Below are 22,634 nucleotides of genomic sequence, written 5' to 3' on the forward strand. Positions count from 1 at the left end.
AAGCGTACACCTGTGCACTAAGGCATGCTTGGATGAGTTTGGTGTGGAAGAACTTGCACAGAATCCTGACCTCAAACCAGTCAAACAACTTTGGTGTAACTAGAAAGGCGATGGCGAGCCACCGGCATGCAGGGGCAGGACACACTCTCGAAACTGAACACATTTACTGTAAGTTGAGTACTTGGGTGAGCGCCCCTTTACTGTACACTGAAAACAAAGTACCTAATTTTGGTTGCACATGATTAAAATGAGGTAAACTGATTGAACATTTCCATTCTTTTCCTTAAAAATAATCAAATAATATATGTTAAACGCATTTTAGTCCTGTGCAACCAAAGTAGATGTTGGAATTAAGTCAATTCAACCGACTGTTTTCACTGTATCTAATTGCAGCTTCCTCTATTAGTTTTACATCCCAACACACACATACACTCACACACATTTATACGCGAAACGCTCCTGCAATTAACCCTGCTTGCAAAAACAAAACCACACGACAGCATGTTTTGTAGGAACACAAACACAAGCACTCTGTGGTGGCAAAGTCTTCACGGAAGAATACCGTCCAATTAGGGCCTTGCATGCACATGCACATACACAAACACACATATAACCACTACCCGCGGTCTCTCTGGGACAGAGGTTAGGACGACTAGTTTAGGACTAATTAAAACCTCTGTGTGCACGTATGTGTGCGTGTGAATTGCCTCGGCTTTACTCTGTTCCCTCTTGCCACCATTTCAGCTGACTCGAGGGGGCGGGACTGTTTAACAGGTACTTCATTAACGCTCCAACCCTTCCAAATCACCACGGCAACAGTCGATCCCTGTTAATTGAGGCCAAGCTTTGTTTCCATTCCGGGGCCCCGCCCTCGCCCCTCCTCCTCCAATCCCTGACACAGAGGCTCGTCTCCAGCGGTGACAATACACGCCTCTTCCTGATTTCCCATTAGATGATAATGGCGAGAGATCCCCCCTGCCAACAACACATCAGCCACACACGCACGCACGCACGCACGCACACACACGCACACACACACACACACACACCACTCAGCTGCACCATTTACATCAGCTCAAATTATGACACCCTTCCTCTAATTGACAATTAATTTCAACATCTTCATATTTTAATAGGACTCTTCGTAAAACTGAATAATGAAATATTCATTAGACAGATGACTAATAACAAGCACGCCAAGCACTACGGTCAAATGTGCGAGCACACACACGCTCGCATGCACGCACACACAGACACACACACACGCATACACATACTTTCACAACCATTACAGCTAATCTTAAACCCTCATCAACCTGCTTTGGCATTTCTCTCTCAGATCAGATGAACAATTGTACTCTTTAAATATTGCATAAAAATAATGGTAAAACCACACTTGGGATGGAAAAAAAGAGAATAAAATTGAGAAGTAGTTGACCTCTGTAGTCAATAGAGGGCGCAGATGATAAGCTACATACTGTATAACAGAGGCCCAGCGTTTGGATTCTCAAGAAGCTTCAGCGAGAAAACTCACATTTTAAATTGGTTTATAGGTGAATGACAAGTGGTGAAAGAAAGTCTCATAATTATAATAATATAGGAGTGCCGGTGTGAACTCACAGGTTGGTTAAAAGGCTTTGGCTCGGAGGGGCGCATGTGCAGGTGGGTCATCATTGCTTGGAGTCGCTCGCTCTCTTTTGCCAACTGTGAGAAACAGGATGCAGGCTATGGTCATGCAGGTTATGCACTTTTATCTCACTCTCAGGTAAATAGAATGCTATACTGACACAGTATTTTGAGTGTAAGTACACTCCGGGCAGAGAGACGCAAGAGAGCACCCGCAGCACTCTCACATGTTCACACTAGCCTGCAGAAACACTTGTTCCCATTTGACCTCGCTGCCTGCCTTTAAATGGGTACCAATATAGCCTGTGGATATTTTTTTTGTGTGTGTGCATATATGTATGTGTGTGTGTGTGTGTGTGTGTGTGTGCAAGCTTCCAGGTATAGGCTTCTGGATGTACATTTAGCATTATTAACACACACTTCAACGAGGTGTGGATATGTCTGAATATTAAATGTAAACATTGCCGCAAAGCATGTGTGTGTGCGTGCGTGTGTGGTGGGTGACTGCTGAGGGATGAAGTGACATGTCGGTGAGCTAAAGATGGACATCCCAATGTGATGTGACGCCGCCTTCTCCTCTGTCACTTTGTATTTCCTGGTGGAGGTCTCAAGCGTCCCAAATAAATTATGTTTACCACCAGTGTCGGAAGTTACCTTTTCGTTTTTCTCTAACATGTAAGGCATTACTAATGAAATGTGGTTAATATTGTATTGTTTATTGTTATGATTTAATAACACTACTACATCTTCATCTTGTGGCATCAACTTTTTGTACCAATTTTGTGAAGAATTGAAACAATTCAAAGTAGGCCTGTTAAAATGTGTAATCTATTGTTTTGGTTTTGCTTTATTGTTAAAGGCCAATAATGCACTGAAGTTGAATTTCATAATAATTTGCATTTGTTTTGGTGTAAGTTACACTTATATAATTAAATAGTACAATGCATTACAATTCAGATACAATAATATTACAATATACAGCAAGAAATTACTTTCAATTGACATAAAATAGTAATAAACAGTGTAATGTGTCACATTTCTGACTTACTGCCATCGCAGCTAATGTTGGACATATACCGGTAACCCTCACACATACTATATGGACATAAGTATTGAGAGACACCGTTAAGTAATTAATTAATCAATGAACCAACGGTTGGGTTTAGACTGCAGTGAAACCGCTGAATCTTAAATTTTGGACAATTATATGCTTCCAACTTATTGGGAACAGTTTGGTGAATACCTTATCTGCTCCTTCAAGGTATGCTTGGATGACTTTGGAGTGGAAGAACCACATCAAACACCTTGTGGATGAGCTAGAATAAAGACTGTGTGGAACCTGAAAAGGGAATGGCAACTACACATTTTCTTTCATTTTCACTTCATGAAGGCCATGTGTCCCTATATTTTTGATCATACAGTACACATATGAAAAAGAACGGATATGACAAGTTGTGTGTTTCAGCCTTTGCCGGAGCATTCACATGCCTCAAGAGTGTGGCGTAAAGGAACCACTTTGAGGCGGATAGAGGCTACGCAGAATGCCCCCCTTTGCTTTCCTGCTCATGTCTCTCTTTTTTTAATTTCTTCTTTTCCTTCCTTCCCTTCACCGCCTCGCTCGCTCTTGCCGGTGACCAGAGCAGCTTCATAATTGGAGCGGCGATGGCAGCTTCCCCGCCGACTGCTCCTTTTAAATTACAAGCTCCACTGCTCTGCACTAACACAGGTCCTCAGCCTCAAACGAGTTAGCGCCATTGAAGGGCTTGAAAAGCATCGGATCGGGCCTTTGTTTGGGAGGCGGTGACAATCAAGTGTGCGCGATGGCGTGTGCGTGTGAGCGGCCTACCTGTATCTCCAGCTGCTGAACCACCTGCATCTGGACTCGGCATTGAGCAGTGCTGCGGTCATCTAGGGCGTGCTCGTTGTTCAAGTGCCTAAAGAAGATTGTACGGTCACAGGGTTAAGTCATTTCTGGTATGGAAGCAAAAGCCAGTCTTCATCGGTGATGACTTTGGAGAGCTCAGACTTTATTTAGCTGCGAGTTACGAACTGTCTCAGAAATGTACTAGTGGTTTATTTTGTCTGGTGAAGGACGCAGCAGCTGTGTTTTGTATGTTCGTGTATACTTCAATGGTGCTAAGTGAGCCATGTTCCAAGACAACCACCTGGATATGAGCTCATGTGTTATCACCTAAAAGCTTATCTTCATTCGCGCTTCTTGCTAAACTTCACTCCACTTCATATGAATGTGTGTTCTTATGCGAGTGAGTGGTGGTGCTATTTGTTTCCTCCACTGTGGGAGGACCTGGGACCTTCTGATCTTTCCCAGTGTACTCCTCCCTGTCTCCCTTCCTCCATCCCTTTCTCTCCTCTGTCATCACCAAGGTTATTCACAGGTTGCCCACTGTGTTTGTGCCAGTGCATATCCGTAAAGTGTGTGTGCCAGTCTTCCGGAGGGACTTTTTATGATATCATGTGGTGTTAATCCGAAGGAAGCTCTCTTCTCACTGTTTTTGGGCAAGTGAAAGTTGCACATGAAAGTGCTTGTGTGTGTGTGTGTGTGTGTGTGTGTGTGTGTGTGTGTGTGTCGCACGAGTCTCCGACTTAGACTTCGGAAAGTTAGGCAATATCAGAGTGAGGCTTGAAATGAAACAAAAACAATGATGTCATGGCATGGCTAATCCATGGCTCAACACAAGTGCACGATAATAATAACAAAAACATGATCTCACTTCTCTCCCCCTTTTTACTCTCCTCACTCTTCCGTCCACTCTCCCCTCCCACATCTCCCTAAATGCCAATGATTCACTCTCATTCCAACCAAAAAAACTTCCCGTCTGTCTGTAGATGGGACATAAACAGTAGCAGGTTTTCTTTTTGGATGTGGCCCACAATGAGGCTCTGTTTACTCCTCTGAGTGCTGGCAGACAAGACTTTAACCCACATCATACCCAAGCCCATCAACCACAGCCTGAATGTTATACCAGAGGACTTTGACTAGGTGGAGGCAAGGCGGGGAAGAAAGGCTGAAATAGTGGAGCGTCATCCAGCTCTGCTCTTGCCTTGCCGCTACTCTCATGGGGCGATGACAAAGGCTGGCTGGAAGGGGGGAGCATTGTTGGATTTACGGGCATTATCTGTCACTGCCTCTTTTTTTCTCATCTTCAACTCTCTTTCTCTCTCACTCTATCTCGCACACTTTCACTCTGCCCCCCTCCCTCCCCTTCCATCTGCCTGGGGCTACGTGAAATGAGACACCAAACAACAGCTTTCCTCCCCAAACTTTCCCAGCCTGCTCGCAAGCTTTGATCTGCTTGTCCGATGCCATCACAATCACCAAGCACACTTTCATGAAAAGGCCAATTTCATCACCTTGGCTAATTAATATCCCTCCCGCCTTTTCAAATAGCTTAATAGTTCCATAAAAACATAATGATGGTGAGTTTGTTTTGGGTGCTTCATTAAGAGCTTGTGAAGCCGTCGTTAGAAGCCACAGTGCTACGGGAAGTCCGTTGTGTGTGCTAGTGTGACAGAGGAGGAAGTAACAGTGTGTCAAGGCCGGACTCGGCATCCTCAATTGACTTCATACTGGCTAATAACAACCAACATACTGAAGATGTGGACAGGAAGGTCTGGAACACAACACTGAAGAATAATGAACCTTTGGCTATGGTTGTAGAAATAAAAAGGCTTGAGCTTATTCTGTTAATGTAGGCAGAAAAGCATCCAAATTGATGCTACTGTGCATCAAGGGTTTTACTGAGAGACAGTTATTCAACATTCACAGTTCCACTACTGTATGTCAAACATATTTATTTTTCTTAATCTGTGAATGCTAAGAACTATTCACACCAATTCTACTGTGAATATTTTTTTTCTTCAGTTTTTTGTGTGTGAACTCTGATACTTGCTCACACTATTACTTCTATCAATCATACATAGCCTCTGTATTTTAGGGGTGCTGAGAGACACGTTTAATCAGAAGGCATCTTACAGCTTCATGTGGAACATTATTGCATTTTGTGGCATCAAAAAAATTGAATGACCATTTTCTCCACCACTCAGAGCAACTGCCCCAACTGCGCTTATATTCACCTATAAAGCATGAGCAATTCCAAAAGATTTCTGGGGTTGCATTGTGGTCATCTATGACCACACATTCATGATTTTCTATACTGTTATTTACTGCCAGTAATGTGTGTTAGCTGAGCAAATGTTAAAGGTGTGACTGTATACATGGGTATAGTAGGTTTGCAAGACTGGCATTGAATGTTATGCACCCAATGGCAACTGATGACTGATGCTATAATACATCAGTGACTGACATTCTACATGACACTAAAGTTTTACTTCATCTTCCAACAAGTGATCTCAATCAGATAAAATGTCATGTTTCTTTTAATACATGTGTGAAATTGGGTCCCTGAGCCTTTTAAATGACAGGCAATGTGTTACAATTCAAAATGGAATTGAAGACTGTTTTGATGTGGTCTTAAAGTTTGTGGTTAGTGAGAAAAGAAGTTAGCAACTGCCGAATTTTAGGATAACAACCAAGAACACTTGGAAGGAGACATCCCCGTGCCAGAAAGTTAAATCAACACCAATAGGCACCGTAATGCAAAAAATGGTTGAACAAGAAATCGAAACACTTACTTGATGAACTGTCCCATGTCCTCACACAGTGCTTCACAGCCAGGCCACTTACACTCTCCATGGCCATAGAGAGGATGGGAGCCGGCATGCTCCTCGTGACTGCGAGGAGAGAGACCGGTTAGGGCTTGCAACACAATACGCGGTCAAATAAAAGCAAGAATAGAGAGCAGCAAAGTGTCAATCGACCACACAATCACACACATGAATAACTGTTTGCAGCAGTAGCAACAACACAGCCATCTGAGTGTGGTTAGCTCGTGCCGCTCTCCAAGCCAAGTGCAGCGTAAGGATGATAGAGCAGAGTGGGGTCAGTTACAGAAGCCAGGCGAATAAGGGGATCACTCCAGCAACCTCAGAAGCACATTTTCAAGACCATGACATGTCTTTTTGTCCTTGGCGTGCATGTGGTGCACGTGTGTGTGTGTGTGTGCATTCATTTTGCTGTCGGCTCTTGTGTTTCAGGTCTTGACGCAGAGTCGGCACGGCACCAACTCTTTCCAAGACTGATTAGCAGCGGCCGCCATCATACGATGGTAATTCTGGTGAGCGTGTGCTTACTGTGTGTGTGCGTCTGTATGTAACTGGGTCAGGTTGGCTTGTGCTCATGGTAAAACAAACACTTTCTACTGCATTAGTAGAATATGTATGTATATGGGGGTGTAGTGGGTCCAGTAGCAGATGTGTATCTAAACTTTCTTTGGCAACTGCACATAGATGTACAGTACATGATTGTGTGCGTGTGTGTGTGTGTGTGTTGGGTGTATGTGAGGACTGGAATGAGGATCCTGCCAAATCAATATCATAAGGTCGTCTAACAAAAAACATTTGTTTTGCAGATGGAAACGTCTCACTCCCTTCCCTCTCCCTTTTTTTCTTTTTCACCTCTTCCTGATCTAATGTGCATGCTGAGGTTCAGGGTAGTGTGTGTGTGTGTGTGTGTGTGTGCGTGTGTGTGTGTGTGTGTGTGTGTGTTGGCTGCGGTTGAGTCAACTCAGAAGCAGCTAAGACAGCAGCCGTGACAAACTGCTGGCAACCACATTTTCCTCCACATCAGCCATGCATTAGCTTAGCAGGCTAACTCACTAATGCTGCCTGCTTTTGCATCTACTGTTAGGATACACTGATAGCATTTCCTTGAGCCCACTCATCCTGATCAGTCTTGGAATACCATCCAAAGTGAGCGGGCCATGTGTGTGTATGAGTGTGCATGCTACTCACTGGCTGGTGGGGGGCTGGCTGCCTTTGGAGTATGGGGGGCCATGGTCATCGCCACTGTCTGCCTTGGTGAAGGAGGATATCCACTCAAACAGTCTGGCTCTTAAAAATGGAGACAAGCCCATGAGTAGCTTGTACAGCCATGGGACCACGTCAGCTCGATATCATGTATATATATATGTAGCGTGCGTGAAGTGCGCATACAACTACGTTCAAGACACTACCATCAGAATTTGATCTATCAATCTCAATCTTTAAACCACACTGTCTCCTTCCTTCCTTCCATTCCTCCTCCGCTGTATATTTTATTAGCATGTGGTTGACAGCATAGTGGCACTGCATACATAACTCCACCGACACGCTCTATTAAATGACTTAACGCATTGGTGCTGTGTGGTGTGTTGCCTGCGAATGTTGCTTGTGTCGCAAGGGAGGAGCTGCAAAAAAGTGAAAAGGAAGGCAGGAAATTTAAATATAGAAAGTGTGTGAATTAGAAAGACGACAGGTCACACAGTGGAAGGACACTAACACTGACCAGCCACGACATTCGGTACACCTGCCCAATCTAATTTTGGATTATTTTACTATAACTGCAACCGCAATCATCAAGATGTTGTGAAATGAACACCTCTTTGACAGTGTCAATCAAAACAGAAATTTATTACACTGCCAATGCAAAGCACAACATACAGTATGCACACATGCTTGTTTGCTTATTTGTTACCAGTGTAATTTTAAGATTTAGGACATGGCCTTATTGTTTGTAATGCAAAAAGTGATTGTGTTCTACTAAATACTAAAGACGATCATCAAATTAATAGACAACTATTTTGATTATCGATTAACATTTTAAAGCCATTGTTTAACTTAAAGTTGTCCAAATCCTCAGATTTCAGCCTCTCAATAGCAAATATTCTCACATTTTTGTAGTCCTTCATGAATGCGGACTGATTATCTTTTGTGTTAAATCAAAATAAAAAATTTGCAAACATTTTGCATTTTTAATTTGGAAAACAATGATAAACATTTTTGCCTATTTTCTGACAAATATTATGGACCAAAGCAGTAACTGAATCATGTTAAATGTTTTTTGGGGAAAAAAACAATAGTTAGCTTAATCTATGATTAAATAATCCTTATTTGCCGCCATGGTATGAATAACCTGCATTTGAGAAGTACGGTAGCTCTCAATCATGTGCTATTTTGTAACTGTTGTATTTGTTGTTTTTTTTATCATTACACAATACCAAATGAACATGCCCGTGTTATTATGTCAATCAAAATGCTTATATAGAGCTGTTGTATTGGATCTCATTAGACAGTGCAGATGTACCTAATGTTGCGGCTGGTGAGTGTTAACCGTTAACGCTTCCAGTACCTGTCTCTCTTTGGGGTGTGGCTCTGTCCATTGGGCAGGCTGTGCAGTGGCATGTGGGCGCTGGCCGTTTTGGGGAAGGCTGAGGTAGAATTAGAGCTGTTGGTACTCAAGTCCAGGCCCTCGGCTTGTTTCAAGGCCTCGTCGCTGCTCGGCACCCCCGACACCTCCTTCCACAGCTGCTGGAGATCCGACGGACACATCGCTGCAGAAACAAACACACACCAGAAGGATGTAGGAAAGATGCTCAAAGTGAGGGCATTTAATATAATGTATGCTTATGAGACCTAAATTGAGAAGAAATGTGGTTAATATAATATTGATGAGAGAGAGAGAGAGACAGTGCTTTCTAATTTCTACTAATTAAAATCACAATGCAACTGCTAGGGCCCCTGGGATTTATTACAAGAGGACAACAGCACCAGCTGAGGCTAACCAAAAGCTAATTTATACATGCATTCCAAACACTAATGGCGATTCCTACAGTCCAGCAGCACTGCAGCGGCTGTCACTGGCACTATTTTTCTCAAGCGGGTCAGAGTATACTTTGAGCACAGCTTTGTTATTTCTGCTCCAATTTCAAAGCAAGAGAGATGCCTAAAATGCCACAGTGCACTCCAATGTATCTCGGTGCACATATACTTTTGCCTCCACGCAGCTGTACGTGTCCACACAAACACACCCAGCGACCTTGCAGCAATACAAATATTATGTCTGCTTTCTCCAGTGGTCCCGCCAAAACAAAAGTTCTCAATGTTGAGAAATGAGGCTTCTTGTTGGTATAAGGTTCTATGAGTGTGCACTTATTACTCAAGAAACCTGATCAATCTATGGATACACCCACACAGTAAAAATGTGGAGCGTTTCCTCCTGTTTAACTTATCAGGCTGGCTTAAAACCTTAAACAACCACTTAATGAAAATAAAAAACATTCCAGTGAACAAGTGATGGGTGAAGAGCAAGTTAACACATTCATAGCTGAGCCCCAAACACATTTGTAAAAATATAAGATTAGAATGACTACTTAAAAAAGATCAGAATGCAATATGCTTTCCATTAGGGGGCTGGCACAGCACAATCCAAACCTCATACTGTTGCTGTCCAAATGAAACCACATATTCAAAGAAGAGGAAGTTTGTTGTTGTTGTTTAACCTGAAAAACATAATAATGAAGTTTTTTTTTTACTGATCAAAAGAATTATGTAAGATCCCTTTTGAAAAATGTATTGTAGGTTTGTGCTTTCCATTGGACTGCAAAAATCAGAGAGGAGTTGCAATGTAGCAGACATTCTCCTAAATGTTTACACAATTTTCTGAAGCAACATTCTTTTGACTTTTATTTGTGAGCTACATAGTTTGTGAATCGAATGGAAATTTTCCCTAGTGATGCCTTTGGTCTCATGGAGATGGCTGATTATTATTATTATTTAATAAATAGTCTGAATAATTTTATAGGAATAACATTTTACAACAACCTATCAAATGTATTGACTCATAATTCTACTAAAAATGGATATACTTAGCTGGATTTAGTCTGTGGGTTCAAATGTTTAGTAGTGTTCTCGAGTGTGCTCATTTGTGTGTTGTTGTGTGAGTGTTTAATTATGCGCATTTGTGCGCAAGTGTTTTTGTGTGCTTGTTTGTGTATGTGTGTGAGTGTGTGTTTGTGTGGCATGACTGGTCCGAGGAATGCTCCGGTTCACGCCTGGCTGCGCCATCACAATGGGCCGGCTCTTTCACACTGCAGGGAAATTCCACTCGGATACAGAGAGCGCACAAGAGAGGGAGATACCAAAGTCCAGTGTCGGAAAAATTATCCTCTTTAGCACAAAGTGTCTCTCTTTGAATATGAATTGTCTGAACACCAAGTTGTTTTTCTTCAATCAAGTTGTAACATTTAATTTCTGCCTTTGAGATTAAAAGCAGAACCATTACTTGTAATCGTGAAATATTTGGGGTGCAAAGGTAAGAAGTTTTAATTTATGAGTAATTATAGATGAAAGAATGAATGTCTGTAAGACACGTGTCAGTGTGGGGGGAGCAGTCAACTTCGATCGAGGAACCCAGCAGACAAATAGAAGGGACTGTGGTGGACTATAAATATATAGAACACTGATGATTTTCTCCATGATGGCTAATTGTAAGGATGCGTGCACACACTTCCAACTTGGGAATTAGTGGTATATTTTACCTATTATCTCAATGACTACCTTCCACAAACTCACCAATAAGGTTTTCTTTAATCTTTTACAGCCTGATTAACTTAACAGGCTTCAAATGTGGCATTGGGTGCAGGAGGCCTGTGCCGTGCATGTGCAGTCATGACCTTGTGCGAGTCTGTGTAGACAGTAAGATTGCTAACAAGTGTGCCTACCTTGCTGCAGGGACTGCATGGCGGCGGTGGGCTGCAGGGGAACCAGGCCTTGTCTCTGGAGGTTGAGGATGTGCTGCTGCTGAAGCTGCTGCATCTGGATCAGCTGTTGCTGGAAGGCCAGCTGCTTGCTGCCGAGCTGCTGCACGCCAGGGGAAGGGGAGAAATCGAGAGGAAAAAAGAAATTAGCTCGTTAGTCTGTTTTTACTATGATTCTGTAGTAATAATCATATCCAACTTTTTATTTTTTGGACACAATTTAATGAAAGCAATATTAAGCCAAGACAGATTATATCTGTCATATTATATTTGTACAGTCTTCTTGAGACACAGTGAGATTGTACATTTTCTGGAAATTATGCCTCTTAAGTTGAACAAAACCTCCTCATATGAGCTCAGTTGAGAGCACATTAAATAACTTACTCTTAATTTGTGACTTTTTGAAACAAATTTGCCAAAAAAACGACAATTAATTGATTCATCAACAACTAATTGATTGTCAAATTAATCAACAACTATTCGGTTAATCATTTAGAGACCACATCCTCAGAATTTCAGCCTCTCAGCAGTAAATATTCTGTCATTTCTGTAGTCTTACATGAAAGCACACTTATTATCTTTTGTGTTGAATCAAAATAAGACATTTGCAAAAACACCTGCTTTTACTTTGGAAACCAATGATCAACATTTTTGCCTATTTTCTTACAGATGTTGCAGATCAAACCAGTAACTGAGTCGTAATCAATTCATTATTTTCAGTTTGAAATAAAGTCCTATTTTTCAATAAAGGGTAGGAAATTTAAAAAATGATTAATCCAGTTCATCAATTCATTGAAAAAAAATCAACAGATTAATCAATTATTAAAATAATCGTTAGTTGCCATCCTACATCACTTCTTAGCAAAGTTAAGTTTGGTTGTTTTTTTTTATGTTTTACATTGTTTAGCTTTTGCGGCACGGTGGTCGACTGGTTAGAGCGTCTGCCTCACAGTTCTGAGGAGTGGGGTCAATCCCCGGCCCCGCCTGTGTGGAGTTTGCATGTTCTCCCCGTGCCTGCGTGGGTTTTCTCCGGGCACTCCGGTTTCCTCTCGAATCCCAAAAACATGCATGGTAGGTTAAGTGACAACTCTAAATTACCCGTAGCTGTGACTGTGAGTGCGAATGGTTGTTTGTTTGTATGTGCCCTGCGATTGGCTGGCAACCAGTTCAGTGTGTACCCCGCCTCCTGCCCGATGATAGATGGGATTGGCTCCGTGACCCCAGTGAGGAGAAGCGGCTCAGACAATGGATGGATGGATTGTTTAGCTTTTTTCACTTGAGTGACAATTAAGAATACTAAAAAGTGTGAAACGAATCTGCAATGCAAATCAGTTGTGAAGTAATGTTTTATTGTTTGTATTAACATCAACAGTGATTCACTTATTTTTACACCTCTATGACAGTTAGTTAAAGAATGTTAAACTGTTACTTAAAAATAACAGTGTATTTAATAAAAGGGTCACTGATGGTGTAGTGGTACACTCGCCTGACTTTGGTGCAAGCAGCATGGGTTCAGTTCCCACTCAGTGACGGTGTGAATGTGAGTGGGAATGGTTGTCCATTTCTATATGTGCCCTGTGACTGACTGGCGACCAGTTCAGGGTGTAATCTGCCTTTCGCCCGAAGTCCCGCGATCCTAACCAGGATAAGCGGTGTTGAAAATGGATGGAAGGATGGATTTAATAAAAGGTTTTATGATAAACTGTTAGGAAGGAGTTTCCATTGTAGTAGTAATCCTCAGACAAATTTTCAACTTCTGACAAATTATAATGTTAGCAGAAAATACTTAAAATGAAGCATTTAAATTTTCTCTGCAGCTAATATCTTCTCTCAAATGAACAAAAACAAGTTTAGTAAAATAAGGCTCTAATGTAGTTGTTAATAGGAATCTAATTACTGTATATTTGTCATAAACCACTGGTACAGTATGTAGTGGTACATGCAGCTGCCATTCGTGCAGACGTCGTAGATATAATTCCCGGCTTGTGCCCCAATACCCAGTCACTGCTGGTCCCAGGCCCAGAAATGGGTGGGTTGCGCCAGGAAGGGCTTCCGCCGTAAAAACGGTAACAAAAAATCATGAGTTACTCGCTGTGGGGACGCCTGATGGGAAAAGCCTAAAGACACAACGACAGTTTATATTTGGCAAAACTGAAAACATATTCTACATAGAACCAAACCGGCTTTCACACAAACCACATTTTCGTCTACTCCCACATAAAATCATACAATTTCCTGCATTTAAGTTTGGAGCTAAATGTCTCACTTGCAATACGTTGCCTGTGATTTGTTTTCCATTTGTGCAGCAGTTACTTTTTTTCACACCCAATAAATCCAAGTGCAAAGTCACACGTTTAGACCATAGAATGACAGTAAAATCTCATGGCTATCACGATGACGACAAGAAAGGACTGAGAGAAAGGTCTCATGTCACGTCTGTGTGTGTGTGTGTCTGTGTGTGTGTGTATGGTGATAAATGCCCTCTTTCCTGCTCTCCCAGGCTAGACTAGAGCAGGACTGTGTTGAGTTGTTTGAAGTCCCTGCAGGCCAACCCCAGAGAGATGAGCTTTATCTCTCAGAGATAACTTGTGAGGGGGGGAAAAAAACGACTTGAGGACCTGCTTATTGTGTGCCCATGAGAGAGAGAGAGAGAGAGAGAGAGATAGAGAGAGAGAGCGTGAGAGAGAGACCGAGGAAGAGAGAGGGGAGAGAGAGAAAGAGAGAGAGAGAGAGAGAGAGAGAGAGAGAGTTGGCAGCATGGAACCCTTTGAACAGGGACCATCTCACAGGAAGGGCAGCTAGGTCATTTCCTTTCAGACTGGAGCCTGGGGAGAGAATGTGTATGTGAATGGCTGCACTAGGTAAGTGAAAGGACAACAGGAAACGTACAATGCTGCGGGCTCAATGGGATTCATACTTGATCATTTAGCCAATATCGGGGGAAAATGTTGTCTGCTTATCGAAAGCTATGCCCATTGTTTTGGTTAAGCGGATGGAAGTACATGTCCAACACTGTGAAAAAGTTTTCCTTTTCACTAAAAAGGCAACCAGAAAACAGACAAAATAATATTACAAAAGTCAGTATTTACTGTGCGCATCTTACGATACACTTTTGTATATACAATATATATATATATATATATATATATATATATATATATATATACACACACACACACACACACACACAGTGGAACCTCGATAAAACGGACCACGATATATATATATATATATATATATATACACACAGTGGAACCTCGATAAAACGGACCACGATATAATGGATATTGAATAAAATGGACCGTCGAGACCATTAATGTGACCAAAAATAGTTTCCATTTGTCACTTAGTTCCAGAATTCGCCGCTGTTGTTTACTGGTGCTGTGCCGCAATGTAGGCAGAGAATGGGAAGACACGTGTTTCTGGGTCATCGAAAGCCTATGCGACTAGATCCACCTCACAGACGTGCCTACTTGGTGGCCATCTTGTATATGGCAACATTTCCACGTGGCGAACATGATCGCAGGAGTTCATCTATTCTAGCATAGTGCTCTGCGCCGCAGAGCGAGCGCTCACATGGCTGTCTGTGGTGTTAATCCAAAGAAGAATACAACACATAAATTGCTGGAGTCTGGAAAATTATATTTTTGGTACAGTAAAAAAAATGTTTTTTTTTTTGTCAAGTCGATCATCTATGACAATGGAGTTGGAACTAGGAAGCACTTATTCTTCACGGCTCATGAAAGTGACTCGCCAGAAAGAGTACTATTAATCAGTTTATTTGAAAGGGGACAATGCAATATCATAAAACACATGAAGTACACATGGTTAAAAAAGCCAGAATTAGCCAGAAGGCTAGTTTTCATCTGTTGTCCCCTGTACTTCAACAATGTCTACATAAACCATACCACCGGTAAGTTTGGCTACATCTAGAAACTTTTCAAGATTTTTTATATATATTTAGAGTAACTTTGTACTGTACTGGGCGTTTTAGGATATGGAAAAAAAGTAAAAAAACATCAAGTTTGTACTGTACAGTAATATGGGTGCATATGGTCACAAAAAAGTGTATATATATTTATACACACACACACACACGAATATAACATATAGTGAAAAGTACTGAAGAAACATGCGTTGAAGATAATTTCTATGGTTACAAAATTTTGAGACATGGAAAAATGGGTATTCATGAGAGTGCATGGGAATTTGGGGGAATTAAAATTTGCTAAACTATAGATTATTCCGTGAAAGAGATCAAATGCTTTTTTGAGGGGAAAAAAATACATGCAGCATAATGCTGCCTAAACCAACGATTTTATGTAAATTCAGTTGAAGGTCTACCATGTACAGTGAATCTCAGTCACATCCCCTACGTGCAGCATCATAGGGGATGTGTCCAAGTTGGAATATTTCCAAAATTCTCTCTCACTAAGCTTCCCATGGAAAGTTTCTGGAAGGTTTCCAGAAATTCACTGACAATTTTACGCCCCTTTGCAATCCTAACTGTGCATGACAGAGTTAATCATTTCTAAGAATTACATACAATTAAGGAAATCTCTCTCCATGCCCCCCCCCCCCCCCCCCCCAAAAAAAAGGGCTTAAAGTTGCCTCTCGAAAAGCTAATTGCAATGGAACCCACATGGTACACGTTTTCATGGTATTGTACACATTATAGCTGTGTAATAAATTGGACAGATGCTAATATTTAGTTCATATATTTGATGTCGGCATTTGTTTTTTCATAAACAAACTTATTCCGCTCTTCTCTTCTCTGTCCAGCCCTACTGCCCCTCTTTTTCTTCTACGTCTATCCATTTCATTTTCACCTTTGCCCCCCTCTGTCCCTCACTCTCTCCTGAGATATGTCCTTCTTTAAAGCGCCCATTGCGTGAGTGCGCGTTCGTGTGTGTGCCTGTGTTCTGTTTACATTAGCTGTGGCTGAGTGGCCAAAGCTAGCGCTGTAACAGGCTGTCAATGTGATTTATGAGCACATCACACACTGCCTGAGCCTGCCAGTCACACAGATGCACACACATACACACACACACACGAAATGGACAGTCACCGACAAACACGCACATTCACACATCTCTTGCGATGCTCAGTCACTTCATTAAGCTGACTCCTGACCAGTACCAAATGTGTGCCCACACTCATACCATACACAGAAACACTGACACTTTCATAGTCTTGCAATGCACTACTTCCACGCACAAAAAGCGACAGCAGAAAATGGGGAAAAGGTCAAGAAGTCACAGCCACTTGAGCACAAAACTCTGCAGTGATTAAAGGTTTTACCCTCCCTCTGCTTGCACTTTTCTTCCTCCTACTGTCTTCTTGTTAGCTTTTAAAAATTCCTCTTCCGCATGTATGCCATGACCTAAGAATCAGTGCTGTTACATAACATTGATTGCTTAATAGACATAAACCTCACAACCTATGGAAACACCCTGTTTTAATGTCTGGAAGCAGAAAATTGTAGCAAAGACATGTTGCTTGAAACATTTACCACAGTGGAAGCTTCATGCAGATCCGCAGGGAGCCAAATTCCCCCAAGTAAATGTTTGTGCAGTGACCCACCACATATCAGCCGTCTATGTGTAGTTGTTTGACCAGTGATTGCACTTGTCTAGTTGTTACAGGACAACAAAAAACCTGAAAACTGGGACAGCGGCAGACAGGAGGGGGAGAAAGGGTGAGCGATTCAGATCTGTCTCCAACATGGCAGGAGAAACACAACTGCTTTGCTTTGGTCACGCTCGACGTGGTTGGCTGCTGTTGGTGAGGGTGTGCTGGTTCGGGCCCTCTGGGAGACGAGTCGGAATGTAGGACATGTCTCCTTGTGCTTTTGGCAAAAAGTCTCAGGTTAATTGATGACTCATTGCTGCTTGTTCCTTTTTAGTGAATTAGCAAGTTTAGGGGCAGCACGGTGCTTTGCATGCTGTCTCACAGTTTTGAGGTTGGGGTTTGAATCTGGGCTCTGCCTTCCTGTCTGGACTTTGCATGTTTTCCCCATGCTTGTGTGGGTTTTTCTCCTGGTACGCTTTATTTCAAAAACCTGCCTTCCTGTCTTGAGTGTAATACTCTAAATTGTCAATAGGCATGAATGTGATCGTGAATGGCTGTCTTCTATGTGATTGCCTGGAAACCATTCCATGGTGTACTCCGCCACTCGCCCAAAGTCAGTCAAGAGAGGCTCTAATTAAGCAGTATACAAAATGGATGGATAGCAAGTTCAGTGGATGCTTTTAAGCCAACACAATCAGTTGAACTATGATGGTCAGTATCTTGATTTAATCTAATTGTTTCCATAATCCCTAAATTTTAGCAATCATAAAACATTTTGCATTATTTAATGTACAGGCAAAATTTTTCTTTATGTGTAAAAATTCACAGCTGCTAACAGTCAAACCTGAGAACAGTAAAATGTTTTCATGGTTTCATTATGTTTTTCCTGTTTGCCATCGCTGGTACTCTTCTGGTATGTGGTATATGGAATAGTATCACAAAAAAAAAAAAAAAAGCTTTGAGGATATGCAGCATGTTCCAACAGTTCAGGCTACGAATTTTTGCATGGATGTATCGTACCTTTCTCAAAAATGTTTGGAACCCTCATTTTTTAGCAAATTGTTAGACCTGCAAAAGTGGACAGAAAGAGAAGGACAACGAGTCCAGCACACGTGTGTCCACAAGTTAGGACAATCTCGTTGCAGTTAGAAGATTCCTATTTGATTGGGCTTTGACGAGATCCTCAGAAGTGATTTGCAGCTGTGGTTTAACCAGTGCTTTTGTCTTTATCTTGGCACACAAAAAAGAAAGAGAAAGCAGGAGAGGCCTCCAGCGCTTGGCGAGGTTAATTGACAATTAAAAGAGAGGAAGACCCCTCCTACGTAGAGATCTCACCTCAGGCCCACAGTTGAAGGCATGTAAATGAGGGCTTTGGCAAGGTAGCGAATGGCTTGGAAGTGCACTCCTACACTGCTTCAACATGGCAGGCTTGTGGAGAAAATGACAGTGTGCGTTCACTAATGCTTGTCTCGAGATGAGCTGACCACAAACCACAAAGGAAGACGAGGAAAGAAGAAGACGGCCAACATATGTATCACACATTCAATATTTTGGACACTTGATGGATTTTTTTTTTCCTTCTAGGAGCTCTCATGTCAGCCACATTTTTATGCATTTAAGAGCACTTATAGATTTCAAAGTGTACTTGATCTAAATGAGTGTGTACTTTATGTTCACCTCTTTTGCTGCTTGCTTTCCAGCTTGCTGCTGCTGCTGCTGCTGCTGCTGCTGCTGTTGCTGCTGCTGTTGTTGCTGCTGCTGCTGCTGAGTCAGAAGCTGCAGATGCAACTGCTCCTGCTGTTTCTTGTAGTACTCCTGTAGCTGTAGGGACGTGAAGAGATGTATGAGCGAATCAAAACTTTGTATCAAACCTCAACGACGAGGCCGAGGTGGCCTTCCTTAATTGTTGTGGCAGCTTGTGGTCCATTGACAAACCGCACACAACAAGCCATGCCAGGCTATTGAAGAATATTATGGAGCGACTATAAAGTAATTTATGTTGACTTGTTTCAAGGCAATTATGTATGTCAAAGCAATGGGAAGCAATTAAACACTGCATCCAAGGATCTGACTGTGACTGAAAATGCACCGGCACACACTCCACTGTGAGGGCAGAATGACATGAGTGGGGCAGATGTCTTTCATTCTTTACATACATCCAGAGGCTCTATAACACTGAGCTGGACCACATCCCTGCGAGGGAATTACACACAGATAGTCATTATCTACACCATTTATTCATGAGATCACCGCAGGGGGCTGTAGTCGATCCCAGCTGACACTGAGTGAGAGCCCCTAGTAAGACTGCACCACATGTTTACTTAAGCACTGTACTTCAGGTTCCTATATGTACTTCCATTCTAACTAGAGGGGAAATATGGAGTGTCACTACAGCTGCTCACTGAAGTAATTAAGTTGACCCAGAGTTCTTTGGACTTGGAAACTATTTGGACAATCACTACATGTTTGTGGCTAGTACATAATGCAAGAAAAAACATAATAGGGAGAGTTTCCCATTTGTGGCATTAAAAAAGTATAACACCTTAAAGTCAGTTAATTCATTTAGTAGTAACCTTATATGAGCGGGACAATTTGCTTGTGCATGAGAATGATCACTGCTTAACCACTAACATAATCCAAGATGACTACGCATGGATATGCATAAATCCATCCATTTATTGTACAGGACAAAATCAAAGTGGCTAAAACACAATGATAGCAAAGTCATTAAAATGGGAAATCAAATTATCACGCAGTCCGTTGAAAACATCCAGACGACACTGAGTGGGAATTGAGCCCACGCCAGCTGCACAAAAGTCAGCTCTGTGAACCACTACACCATCACAGGCCCCTCTCCGCTGGGACTATTCTTTCATCTAAACGCACAACACAAGGCAAACACCCGAGCAGTGTCTCCTGTGACTGACCACAGCCTGCGTTTGTGTTAGTAATCATTCATTTAGGCAGGCAGCTCCATTAGGATTGCAATCTCGCACACATGACGAGCAACGCAGGCAGGGAAACTCTGACCACAGTGTGTGCATAAGTGTGCACGTGTGCAGGGGAGGTTATCCACTTGAGATGTGTGTGCGCCTCTGCAGTTTGTCTTTGTTTTATGGTGCATCAAATGTTCAAAGAGGCTTCTCAGAAGAGAATGACTTCACAGAGCAGCAGTTGCTGCAGTCTCTCATCCATCTGACCTGAGAGCGAGTCGACTAGACATCAGTGAACATCCTAACTGAGCAGTAAAATGCTCCTGCTTCCTTTGTGCAATACGCCATTTTACATTTCCAGCTTGGATCTTATCCTGGCCATAGCTTGAATTTTGCATATTTTACTTTGCATTTCAACAATGATGTACTTTCTTATCTTTAATTTCTTTTAATGGAAGACACAGTCCTTTTTTGGGCTTTCTTTCTTTCCCATCTGCCTTTCCTCTTTTTTATTGTTCCTTAGGCGGCGTTAATATCTCTTTTCTGGCTCACTACTCCTGATCCCCGCCTTCGTCACACATGCAAATGCATATGCAAGCACACACACACACTCAGCTGCAGAGTGGTGAGTTGGGGGAATAATTAAGTGATAATTAAGGTCTTTTAATGATTTGATTCAGTGGCTCTGTGCATTAAGAGTATGGAAGTGAGGCACTCACCTCTTCAGCCTATTACCATGACCTTGCCTTTGTGAACAAACCAGCAAGGAAAGGCAGAGCAGTTGTAGCGCAAGTAAAAGTTAGAGGAACCTTAAAGTTTAATGTACGCACACATTCACACAAATATTATGTGGTAGTGGACCGTAAACTTTCCTTAGACTCTCATACAATGCTGTATTGCCAAGGGGTTATGAAATGTAATGCTCTGCTGAGCGATATGTCAGCTGATGGTTTCTCTCTCTGTGTGTATGTGTGTGTCTGTGTCAGTTTGTGTAAAAGTGCTGGCTTGCAGATGCAGACTCGAAGTCCATACTGTGGTTAATTAACGGGGAGAATTACGTTAAACTCAGTGGTTTTAATAGTCTGACTTTCCCGTCGTAGAGGAGGTGAGAAGGTTCTCAGCAGTCCTTATGTTCATAAAGCATGTGATTTTGCAGATGTCCTTTGTGGTAGACGTTATTACATCTTTCATTTTTAATTCCTCTGCTGAAAATGATGCAGCTATAGACAAACTACGGTGAACGACCTTATAAGGTTAAAAAATAACTTTCCAAAAATGACCAAAGGTTTATAAAAAAATATGCCTTAAAATCATAAACATCGTCAGCAAAACTCAGCGATCATCTAGTGAATTTATTCATGTGTGCTTTGTAATTTTTTTTTTTTGTGATACCATGACTGAAGTGTACATGTGATGACAGAGAAGAAAAGTATGATGGTGACCATAGAACCAGACTTATTGTGTCTTACTTGCTGTGTCATGGCTGCTCAGCCCATTATTGCTAGTGACAAAAGTGACAAAAAAAGTTGATGTCAAGTGTATAAGAACTGTGAAGAGACTCACATGCAAAGCCCGTGGTGTCAAACATACAGCCCGCGGGTCAAAACCAGGCCGCTAGGGGGTACAATCCGGCCCGCTGGATGAATTTTAAAGTGAAAAATACTAATGACATTGTGTTGGTGGTGGGGATTAAGGATAATTTTGAAAATTATTATGATCCTGTAAAAAACGGAATGTAATAATTCATTGGTCTTCATAATTGATTCAATTTTAAAGTGCAATACTACATTTTTCAGTTCCAAATACCTGTGACTTAAAGTTCTGTGCCTTAAAATACAATCACAGTGATCAAATCTGAGGTTGTTTTTTAAAATGATAAAAATAATTCATCCATCCATCCATTTTCTGAACTGCTTATCCTCATTAAATATAAAAAAAATCCTAATGTATTTGATTTGTTTAGCATTCAAACAAAGGTAAAAACGTGTTTTTTTTTTTATCAGGTATGGTAAGATTGTAGTGGTCCTGTGCCTTTGAAATCAAATTCGGCTTTATGTGGCCCCTGAACAACAATGAATTTAACACCCTTGCTCTCAGCACATGCAGAAATCTTCTTCTGCAAGTTTATCACTACCATTTATTGTTTTAAGGTTATCCAGTAGAGCAGTTTATTCATTTTATTTTTACACTTGAATGAATGACAGCTAAGAATGTTAAAGAATGTAATGGCTTAAGTCAATTGGCCTTCAGTAAAAGCCTTTCCACTTCCAAAAACACTCTGACTCTTTCATATTTAATCAAAGGGTGATATATGTTTTATTTAACTGTAATTTTATAGTTTCATTACATAACAGGTAATGATTTTTGTACACTTGTGTGACAGTTATGAATGTAAGCATCCATCCATCCATTTTCTGTACTGCTTATTCTCACTAGTGTCACGGACGTGCTGGAGCCTATCCCAGCTATCATCGGGCAGGAGGCGGGGTACACCCTGAACTGGTTGCCAGCCAATCGCAGGGCACATACAAACAAACAAACATTCGCACTCACATACACGCCTATGGGGAATTTAGAGTTGTCAATTAACCTACGATGCATGTTTTTGGGATGTGGGAGGAAACCGGAATGCCCGGAGAAAAACCACGCAGGCACGGGGAAAACATGCAAACTCCACACAGGCGGGGCTGGGGATTGAACCCCGCTCCTCAGAACCAGTCACCAGTCTAACCAGTCACCGTGTCGCTCCACCTGAATGTAAGCATGTTAATTGAAACTTTGCCTATTTAATTGATCAAAGGCTTTAAGATGGCCTCAGTTTGACTCTAGGACATATTTCTACTTTTTCATT

At 41.7% G+C, this 22,634-nt stretch overlaps 1 protein-coding gene across 5 annotated transcripts in view; it reads right to left on the minus strand.

Annotated features, from left to right (window-relative positions):
* foxp4 (forkhead box P4) overlaps positions 1-22,634 on the minus strand; it is a 104,198-nt gene that overhangs the window by 14,045 nt on the left and 67,519 nt on the right. For 3 of the 5 annotated variants that reach the window (XM_061784704.1, XM_061784706.1, XM_061784702.1), the window contains exons 5-11: positions 18,528-18,671; positions 11,244-11,382; positions 8,873-9,074; positions 7,498-7,596; positions 6,280-6,378; positions 3,473-3,560; positions 1,621-1,704 (exon numbers count right to left, since the gene is read on the minus strand). In XM_061784704.1, coding sequence (XP_061640688.1) covers positions 1,621-1,704; positions 3,473-3,560; positions 6,280-6,378; positions 7,498-7,596; positions 8,873-9,074; positions 11,244-11,382; positions 18,528-18,671 — 855 coding nt within the window. The remainder of the gene's footprint in view (positions 1-1,620; positions 1,705-3,472; positions 3,561-6,279; positions 6,379-7,497; positions 7,597-8,872; positions 9,075-11,243; positions 11,383-18,527; positions 18,672-22,634) is intronic. The other 2 variants (XM_061784703.1, XM_061784705.1) reach the window with 2 other exon arrangements.

This window comes from Phyllopteryx taeniolatus, chromosome 9 (genome assembly GCF_024500385.1).
Source record: "Phyllopteryx taeniolatus isolate TA_2022b chromosome 9, UOR_Ptae_1.2, whole genome shotgun sequence".
NCBI lineage: Eukaryota > Metazoa > Chordata > Actinopteri > Syngnathiformes > Syngnathidae > Phyllopteryx > Phyllopteryx taeniolatus.